The sequence below is a fragment of the Fragaria vesca genome, linkage group LG3 (assembly GCF_000184155.1).
Source record: "Fragaria vesca subsp. vesca linkage group LG3, FraVesHawaii_1.0, whole genome shotgun sequence".
NCBI classification, from domain to species: domain Eukaryota; kingdom Viridiplantae; phylum Streptophyta; class Magnoliopsida; order Rosales; family Rosaceae; genus Fragaria; species Fragaria vesca.
In genome coordinates this window covers 13,035,994-13,046,314 of record NC_020493.1, presented here as the reverse complement: position 1 = coordinate 13,046,314, position 10,321 = coordinate 13,035,994, and the positions used below count along the sequence as shown (strand labels likewise).

Genomic DNA, 10,321 nt, shown 5'->3' with positions numbered 1-10,321 from the left:
AGGGAAAAGGGTTGGGCCTCTCCAACCGGTCCAACTCCCCCTTATACCCAACTCCCACAAAAATAAAACACCCCGAAAAATTACCTTTTACTAGCTAAAATTTACTATTTTTACCGTCGTCGTATTTTCCTCATACGAATAATCCTCCGCACATAATCGTCCCCGAAACCCCTCTAGGGACCAATTAACTATTAACTCAATGACGGAGACGGTAAAATTCTTATTATAATCAGGCTAGTAAATAAGGTAAAAATATAAGGGTCGGGATGTGACAGATCTTGTCACCGCAGTCAAAATCCTAGGGTTTCCCTCACAAGAGCACTCCGTTGGATACGGAGCTATCTATCTCTCGTATTACCCACTTCTGCGTGTGGGATGTTATTAATGTAATTCGTGGAGTTCTTACATGCTAAAAAGACATTCATTACATGAACGGGCATGTTTACTAATCTGGAATGAAATTGAGAATAGTGTAATTGATTTCGGAATGAGTAAATTCTGGCGTTTACTAACATGTCAAAGTATTAGAATGGATGTGGGTCCCACTTACTTATCAAGAATCAATTCCTGACGAAACCTTTTATTCGATACTTAAGGGGGGAGATGGGTATCAGAATCAAGGTAATGAAATCAATTTTTTCTCCTCAAAATATCCTCACATAATTATAATATTTCTAAATTACCCTTCCCTAAAAATATATATTGTATTTTAGGGGTATTTTAAATTCATTTCTTATAGGGGTATTTTAGTAATCAAACTAGTTTTAATTCCGATTCCATATAGTAAGTAAACAACATCAATCGTATATAATTAGTTTTATTCCTGTTTTGATTCCTTATGGTAAGTAAATAGTAGAATGATATGAATATTCTCATACCGATTGTACGTTGTTGATACCGATTCATGATAATTTTCATTCCAAATTAGTAAACGTGCCCGAAATTTTGTTATATGTTTATCAAAATAGTTGTTATTCTCTGGAGCAAACGTAACATATGTTAGTATGTATTATGTTTAAAAACTATTAGATATTCGGATATTGAATCTCTAAGTTAGAGTTTGTTGTTTTAAGAAATGTTTAGTTCTAAGAAATGGTTTTAGACTAGACACTGAAATTAAACTCTTTTTCTTTATCCTCGATGAGTCGTTATACCTAATTATTATTATTATTATCTTATACGAAAAGAAAATTACAAAGAAAAACCTCTCGGACAACCCGACTTTACATTATCAAAGAGCAAGGCTCTGGTAGCCGAGTTAGGAATTCTATTACTCCATATGTGACCATCCGGAAGTTAGTGTCTTTCATGAGCCATGGCGTCCGCCACAAAGTTGGCTTCTCTATACACATGGTTGAAACAAATAGAAGAGAAGGATCTTGCAATGTTTTTGATATCTTGAATGATCTTGAGCAGTCTCCAAGGGGTGCTAATTCTCCCATTAACAACATCTATTACCAGTTTTGCCTTCCACTTGGATATTCTGGTAACCTTGTTCCTTTGCTTTGACTAAACTATCTCTTAGCGTCACAACTTCAGCAGTTGGTATAATTGTCTTTCCTAATCTTTTAGCTCCAAAAAGAATAACATCGCCTTTATGGTTCCTGAAGACATAGTCTCCTCCTGCAACTGAATTCCCTTGAACTGAGCTATCAAAATTGATCTTGATGTGTGAATTGAGAGGAGGAGACCACCTTATGGTGGTAGGAGTGGTTGGTTGATTCCCTTCTCAACAACATCATCAGTGAGAAAGACTTCCTTTTGGTAACTAGCAGCAGTTGCCACAACTTTTGAGGTTGTGACTATTATATCTTTAAAGACAGTGTCATTTCTTGTTTTCCAGATCTGCCAACAAAGAATAAGAACTTTTCCAAAAAGCTTTTTATCATAAGATTGATTAATGAACATTTCTCTAAAGACCTTCAAGTAACCTTTCTGCCAGTCAATGGGGCTAGAGACTCTTGCAAGCCTCCAAACCTCAGTGGTAAATTGGTAGTAGCCAAACAAATGATCATGAGTTTCATTATCATTGTCACAAAGTGGGCAACTATTATCATCAATAAGACCAAATCTTGAGAGTCTATCTCTAGTTTTTAATCTCCCTCTAATCAAGAGCCAGCCAAAAATTTTAGCTTTAGGTGAAATGTTAAGTTTCCAAATCTTATTGATAAAATCCATTTGATGACGCTTTTCCAAATTATCGTATTGTAACCATGTTGCAGATTTAATAAAGAACTTACTATTTGCTGAGGGGGCTTAAATATACTCATCATGTTGGTTTGTTGCAGGTAAAGGAATACCTGTAATTTGCTTGACAATATATTACAACTGTTATACACTTATACGGTTATACTTAATTATTTACTTTCATTGAATCCTCGTCAAATGAGTTGACACGTTTCACCTGTATAGAAAATAGGGGCAATTACATAGAAGTCCACTTTGAGATATTTTCTTCCATATAAGTCCACCCAAACATTTTTACCCACATAAGTCCAATCCAGCCAAGTCCAGCCCAAATATCCTTCCATATTAGGTATCAGCTTTCAACTTAATTACGCATCTGCCATCATAACCTAATCTCCACCTACACTCTCTACCCACACACTCTTCTCGTCCGAAAAGCAACTCTCTCTGATCACCGCCGCCGATCTCGTCGCCTCCCTCCATCACAGTGATCACCGGCGCCAATCTTGCTGCCTTGATCACCGACACCGATCTCGCCGCCTTGATCACCTTCGCCGATCTCGGCCTCATTCGTTTATATTTCTGTGACGTAAGTTTCTGATCCCTTTTAGACTTAGTTTACATGAATTAGTGTTTGAATGGCAATTTGAACTGTACTGGATTTAGAGTTTCTAAGAAATGCAGGGATCTAGTGTAACTCTAGATGAACACCACTTAACCAATTTGGCAATAGCTTTTGTGGTATTGTGTAGTAGCTTTTGGTAGTAGTAGCTTTCTTATTCCTTAGTAGTAGCTTTCTACTTCCTTGGCAATAGCTTTTGTGGTATTGTGTAGTAGCTTTTGGTAGTAGTAGCTTTCTACTTCCTTGGCAGTAGCTTTTGTGGTATTGTGTAGTAGCTTTTGTGATATTGTGTAGTAGCTTTTGGTAGTAGTAGCTTTCTCATGTTTTATTGATAGTTGCTCATGTTATAATGGCTGAAACTATTAAGGAAGAGAGAAACAGGAAGACACAGTATAGAGCAAGTTTACACCCATTTTATATCACAATGGAGGAGTTTCGCAACGAACTACATGAGCACACAAAGACAAGGTTGATGAAACATTCACCTTTCTGGAACTTAATGAAAATCTTTTATCATGGAGGACTGAAGAAGAAAGACTGTAAAAAGGTCGACAAGGATATTAAAAGGATGGTAAACGCCTACAATGTGGAACAGAAAGGCTTCATGTTTGGGGAGCGGCTACGGATAATATCAGTCAACGATGTATCTAACATATTTGGCGTGCCAAAGAAAGGGGTGATGTTAAACGCTATTGCCCATATCACTAAGCCTGAGGGTAACCTCATCATCAATACGTACTTTAAAGGGGAAGTAACAAAGGTGATGATTGATGATGCATTGAGAGTGGCTATTCGTGACAAGAAGCAGCAAAAACCGAGGGATGTAGTATGCCTTATGACAATTGTTTTGGCCACGATCCTCAGCAGGGGGCAAAAAGGTAACTAGTACTACCAAAAGTAAGAAAAACAAGGGTGCGGGGCATGCCACCGCGCGGACGCGGAAAGTGAGTGCGCTGTGCTGAACTTCTAACCAAGCAAAGAGGGCTCCGGTGCCACCTCTCGGACGAGGGATTACGAGTAAACCACTATTCACCTGTGAATCGATACTCACTATTAGAGCGAGCAGAGCAACTAATCAGGAAGAAAAGACGAGTCCGAACGAGCTCCAAGAACTAAGGCGAGATGCACTTAGAATTAGGGTTTCGAGGATGCTAGAAGAGTTGTTTGTAGTTTTGTATGATTTGATTGTGTGTCTTCAGTGTGTCCTCGAACTCCTTTATATAGAGCTATTTTAGGGCCACATGTATTGGCCCAAAACATGTCAAAGATTTGTAAAAGTCTTCAACGATAAATGTGGTGTAGGCGATGTTAATCACCTCATGATGTGATATACTTCGGCGAAGTGACTCATTGCCTTTCTGTAGAAGAGTAGGACATCTCATGAAGACTTGGACGTGCACCATTGTTCATCCATACACTTAAGGAGTAGAGACCTTAACTAACATGTACACCTTCACATGCATGTAGATTCCTCAGCATAGAATTATCCTAGCTTAACATGGTCTTCAAGCAGTTAAGGACACTTGCTTCTTATCCACTTGAGCGTCATGCAAAGCCAATGTTGTTTAGTTCTACATTTGTATGCGAACTCTTCATTTGCTCCCTCGCGAAGTCTGCTACGGCGAAGTCATCTCGCCTCGCTTCTATATTAGTACTCTATCTTCAACGCGAAGTCCACATCTTGATCTCATGCAAAGTCCTTTTCGCATGTGAACTCTGCTACCCAGCTCGCATGACTTTGCTGGCGGGCCATCACTCGTAAATTCAATATTCCGGGCTCGCCGATGTGAACCATGAACTTAATTAATATTCATATAAACAATTACTGTCCAGTAAAATATTAATTTGGGTGTAAACAACAATGAGCATCTTTGCTACCTTCTTTTTTTGTGGTTCGGGTAGCACATTATCATGGAAGTTGGTGGAGACTTGCACAGATGACATGACTCTGAAAAATTACAATTGGGCGCAAATAATTTTGGATTACCTCCATCAAGGCCTAAGCAAGAAGAAGGAGGACAAAGATGTGGCATTATCTGGTTGTTTACCGCTTATGATGGTAAGCATTTGTAGCTCATACGGCAGTAGCTTTTGTAGTCTATGATAGTAGTTGTTTCATTCGTTGGCAGTAGCTTTTGTAGCCTATGATAGTAGTTGTTTCATTCGTTGGCAGTAGCTTTTGTAGTCTATGATAGTAGTTTTATTATTCGGTGGTAGTAGCTTTTCTAGCTTATAACTGATTTGATTCTTCATAATCTACAATATTGGTTGGGTGATAAAACATATGTTAGTGAATTAAACATCAGAAATCAGTTCTATACACCAACGTTTGCACGGTGGTCATTGCCGGAAATGCACAAAACATTGGTAAAGCTGACTAATGATCAGTTAGAGGTAGTTTATGTTCATAAAGTCTTTACTTTTTTCTATAACTCTCAAAGTCAAATGAATTAACCATTTTATGTCTATAAGGATGATAGGAGATGATTGAAGCACACGAAGAAGACAAAAAACCAAATGTGGTTGAACTGCAATCACTGAAAGATGGAGAAATACACATTGAAGAACTTGAAACTCCATCATTTGGAGAATGGGTAATTTTCTCAATTGTATCTTTTCATACATAATAGATTACATAATAGGGTCAATAGATTTGCATAACATAGTCAGTATATTTATATTAGATGGGTAGTAGACTTCCAAAACTTATGCAGTTGGTTTTTTTTTATTTTTTTATTTTTATAAAAATGTCTGTAGATTTTCATTTTAGGTTCAATAGATTTTCACTGCATAGTTAGTATCTTTCCGTAACATGAGTAGTAGACTTTCATAACATATACAGTTGCTTTATAACATAGTCAGTACCTTCTTTAACATTGTTGTATTTTGTATAGATGAATGTCAATTCTGAAGAAATATGGAACGAAGGAGAAAGAGCGCAGGAGAGGATGAGGGAATTAATAGGCTCCTTGGAAGAAACAACCGCTCAGTCAAAGTCCACCCAAGAAGAGTGCAACAAGGCACATGAGCTGCTTCAGAAGTTGACGGCTGAAAATGAGAAGTTAAAGGAGAAGAATGAGGCGTTCTGGGAAATGTTAACCAAGATGCATGAAAATTATGTTTTGGAAGCAATGAAGGTGGAAATATTGAAGAAGAAGGTGCTGACAAAGTGGAACATGTATGAAGAAGTGGAGAAAGAGAGAGACACACTCAAGACAAACAACCTAAAGCACCTGGAAAAGATTAAAGATTTGGAAGACAAAGTGGAGAAGCTGAAGAGGAATCTTAAAAAGAGGGATATGTTGAGTTCATAGAAAGAAATGGAAGATGGAAGTGATGGGGATGATGAAGATGGTAATGAAGGTAAGCGTGCTGGGGATGATGGAGATGATAATGATGTAAAGAGTCCAAGCACGACGAATAGACGGGTGAAGCACATAGCAGATAGAATTCATATAGTAAGAAGAAACCAAAGCGTGGAAAAAGCTATTGTTAGTGAGGAACCAGTTCATGAGAAGGAAGCAACTAATGAGGAGGAGGAACCGGTTAATGAGGAGAAGGAACCAGTTAATGAGAAGAAGAACAAGAAAAGGAAGAAGGATGTTAAGAGAACTTCAATGGTTGATCAAATCAAGAATAAAAGAAGGAAGACTACCGCAGGCAGAAGACTTTGATTATCCAAAGGGCAGTACAAGGAGCAGCAAGATTATTTGAACAACTCTGTATTTTTTGATTTGTAGTATCTTTTCTGTTTCATTGATAGTAGATTTTGTGAAGGGCTACTGTGTAGTTGCTGTGATACTGGCTGTGTGATACTCTGAAATATGAAAGGCTACTGTGTCTTTGTAGTAGCTTTCTTGTTCCTTGAACAGAACCATAATATAGAAAGCACATTTCATACCTTTCTTGTAGAAAGCTACTATAGCAGTTATCAAAAGATACTAAACACGTCTAGAAAAGATACTCAAACTGAAACTATAAAAAATGCGACAAAGTTGGTTTCAAATCGTCACCATAACAAGTAAAATTTGCAAGCTTTCTTGTTCCTTGAACAAAACCATAATATGGAAAGCACATTTCGTACCTTTCTTGTAGAAAGCTACTATAGCAGTTATCAAAAGATACTAAACACGTTTAAAAAAGATACTCAAACTGAAACTATAAAAAATGCGACAAAGTTGGTTTCAAATTGTCACCATAACAAGTAAAATTTGCAATCACATGAATGTGCTAATATGGTCAATACAATGAAGCAAGCTATATGAATAATAACAAAGTTCCACAATGTGATTGTGGCAAAGTAAAAAAGCTTTGACTGGATGTAAAAACCACTCCCAATGTACTCCAAATCTACTCTCTGTATCAAAGAATGCTACTCCTTGTGTTGTCAAATGCCTGTACTGAATGTAAATCAAAAGCTACTACCAATACAAACAAAAGCTACTACATCTGTAACCAAAAGATACTACTTATATTGTAAAAATCTACTCCATATGCTCAGAGCTTCATGTTGGTGCTGTGCATGTTGCCTTGTTGTGGCGCCCTAACCGACCACACCTGATTGTTCTCCTCATCCCACCTTCTGTAGCAGACTTTATCCGAACTGATTTTGGCTGACCAGATGGCCTCCTAACCAAGGGAGGCTGCACAACTGCAGATGAAGTTGCTGCATCCACATAGAACTTGCCAATATTAGGTATTGGCTGAATACCATGCGCGTACGCCTCAATGTAGCTTTGGCAAGTGTGAAAGTACTCAATGTAAGCATACACAGGTAGATCTCCAACTTTCTGGATGGCAGCAAGAGCGTGTGAACATGGGAATGAGTTGATTTGCCACTGACGGCAAGAACAAGTGTTGTTCTCAAGATCAACAGCGACCGATTTTTCAGCATAAACCTCCAAAAGAGTCTCACTGGACATGCTAACTGACCAATGACGCCCCACATCCATAAACTTCTTCAACAAAGCCTCTATTGGAGGACACAACACAGTGTTCCACTTTTTGCACTCAACCTTCCTCTCAAACATGTTCTCCATGACCTTAACCCTCAAACCTTCAAGAAAATCAAAAACATGAAGTTCACGCAAAGGGCCACACCAACTATTAAATGATTCAGCAATGTTATTCGCCATTTCACCATACCTTGATCCTCTAAAGAAGGGATTACACCACTTGTCTAGAGGAAGGTGTTCTAGAAACGATTCAATAGGTTGCCCACCTTCTCTCTTAAGATTCTGCAAATTGAAGTTGTAGCTTGCTATTGTAGGAGAATATGCAACTTTCATGAATTCCTCCACAACCTTGTCAACAAAATACCCAGAAAGATTTATGTAAAAAGCTCTAACATTCTCCTTCAGGTGGTAGTAACAATAAGAATGAGGAGAGTCAGGGAAAACATGCACTAGCCACTGCATTCAAGAGTCCACCATTTCGATCCGTGACAAAAATCACAATTCTCCCTTGGGTTGACAAGATGTTGTAGAGATGATCAAAAAACCATTTCCAATTTGCATTGTTCTTGGAATCTACAATAACAAATGCAAAAGGGAAGAATTCTGCAAAATAAAGATACCGAGCATAAAACATATTAACACAAAATATGCTTGGATACTACCGAAGGAACATAAATATACTATCAAAGTATAGAAAAGATACTTCTGCAACTATGTAAAACTACTATTACTGAACACAGAATAGAAAATTAAAACACACCTTGGTTTCCATTCTTTCTAGTAGCACAGAGCAGGTAACCTTTATACTTGTTCTTCAAATGTGCAGCATCGACAAAAAGAAGAGGAATGCACGACTGAAACCCCTGAATGAAACCCGAAAAACAAATGAATAAACGTTCAAAACGGTTTGTCAAATGATTGATCTCAACCCTGCAATAGGATCCGGGATTGCTTTCCAAAATGGCATCACGATACCACAACAACTGAGAATAGGAATTGACATCATCATCATGGACATCTTTCCTCGCCAACTCCCTTGCGTACCAAGCACTTCTATGAAATATCTAATCCAAATGAATGCTTAAAATGATCCATAATCTACCTCGGCTTAAGAGTAGGATTCGCCTTCAACTCATTTGATATCTCTGATTTGACAACATGTGATCCTAAATGGCTACTTGTTTGCTCCCTCAAAACACCTTTACAGGTGTGATTGTTGTCTAATTCCTTTATGTAAAATAAATCATTAACGTTGGATTTCAGAGCACGTACATGCCACTTGCAATGTTCTGATTCTCTCTTAGCACATTCAGCAATTATCCGCTGAGCATTATTCCTTTTGAACTTGAAGGTAAATCCTAGTTCAATAGCATATTTGGTCAACTTTTGCCTAAACTCTAGAGCCCCCCCCCCCCCCCCTTCAAACTTCTGTCCCACATGCTTGATAAACCCTTGCCATTCATTGGTGAGGTAGATCCTAGTAGGCTCTGGCCTATAATGGCCTAAATACTCAGGTCCATCAACAATACTACTCGGAAGTACCTAAATAGACGATGAAATGCAAGAATAGTCATCCGCATGTGTGACCACAAAAGAAACACTACTAGAACCACAATCTTTCACCAGAATGTCAACACATTGCAACTTAAAATCATACCTACACCTCCACATTAGTGTCAGATCCACATCATTCGATAAAACACAGCTATTATACCCAGGAAAAGCATACCTCAAGTCAAACGATCCATGTTTCAAAGACTTGAAACCCAAACAAACCTATCTCACTATATCAATGAATGAATGCTTGACATCCAGAAAGAACATAAAAGTCTCATCCATATATGTGCACCTCGCATATGGTTGTGCATCCATGGCTATGTCACTGCAAATTCATAATATAGGAAAAACAATAAGTGTCTAATATGAAGGTACTAGCATAGTCTGAGAAAGCTACTATCACATAATGGTAAAAACACTATAACAGTTACGAAAACATACTAAATTTAATAAAAAAAAGAGAGCAAAACAAGGTGATTACACAAACATAATCACACAAAATTCTCACAGTGCTTGAGTTCATTTCCTAAACAGTATGAGTAACTTTTATGAACTGCATTAGTATATTTCAGTGCACATGTAATCTAGAGCAAAATCGACAATTTCTAGCTATAAGATAAACATGTTAGGTTCAAACAAACATAATTGAAACCAATTGATACTGTGAACGTTAAATCAAGCAAAACTAATCGATGAAAATTGAAAGTTCAATATCAAATCAATTCACAACGCAATATCAAAGCACTACTAGAGAGAGAGAGAGAGAGATAGGACATGAGAGAGAACTAGTTCTTCGTCTCTGGCGACGAGGACGGTAAGCTCGACGAGGACGGTAAACTCGACGAGGATGGTGGTGATGAAACCTAGGAGGAGATGCAGAAGCCTCCGGCGCCGGCGTTGGGTTCTCGTTCGTGGAGAGAGAGAGAGAGAGAGAGAGAGAGAGAGAGAGAGAGAGAGAGAGAGAGAGAGAGAGAGAGAGAGAGAGAGAGAGAGAGAGAGA

At 38.1% G+C, this 10,321-nt stretch overlaps 1 protein-coding gene across 1 annotated transcript; it reads right to left on the bottom strand.

Annotated features, from left to right (window-relative positions):
• Positions 1-7,314: 7,314 nt before the first annotated feature.
• Positions 7,315-9,636, bottom strand: LOC101306217. The gene is made up of 7 exons (XM_004295720.1): positions 9,614-9,636; positions 9,388-9,469; positions 9,202-9,306; positions 8,694-8,828; positions 8,525-8,627; positions 8,219-8,367; positions 7,315-8,112 (listed from the first exon to the last, which is right to left on the bottom strand). The coding sequence occupies exons 1-7, from the start codon at positions 9,634-9,636 to the stop codon at positions 7,315-7,317; spliced, it is 1,395 nt and encodes a 464-aa protein (XP_004295768.1).
• Between the last annotated feature and the right edge of the window lie 685 nt (positions 9,637-10,321).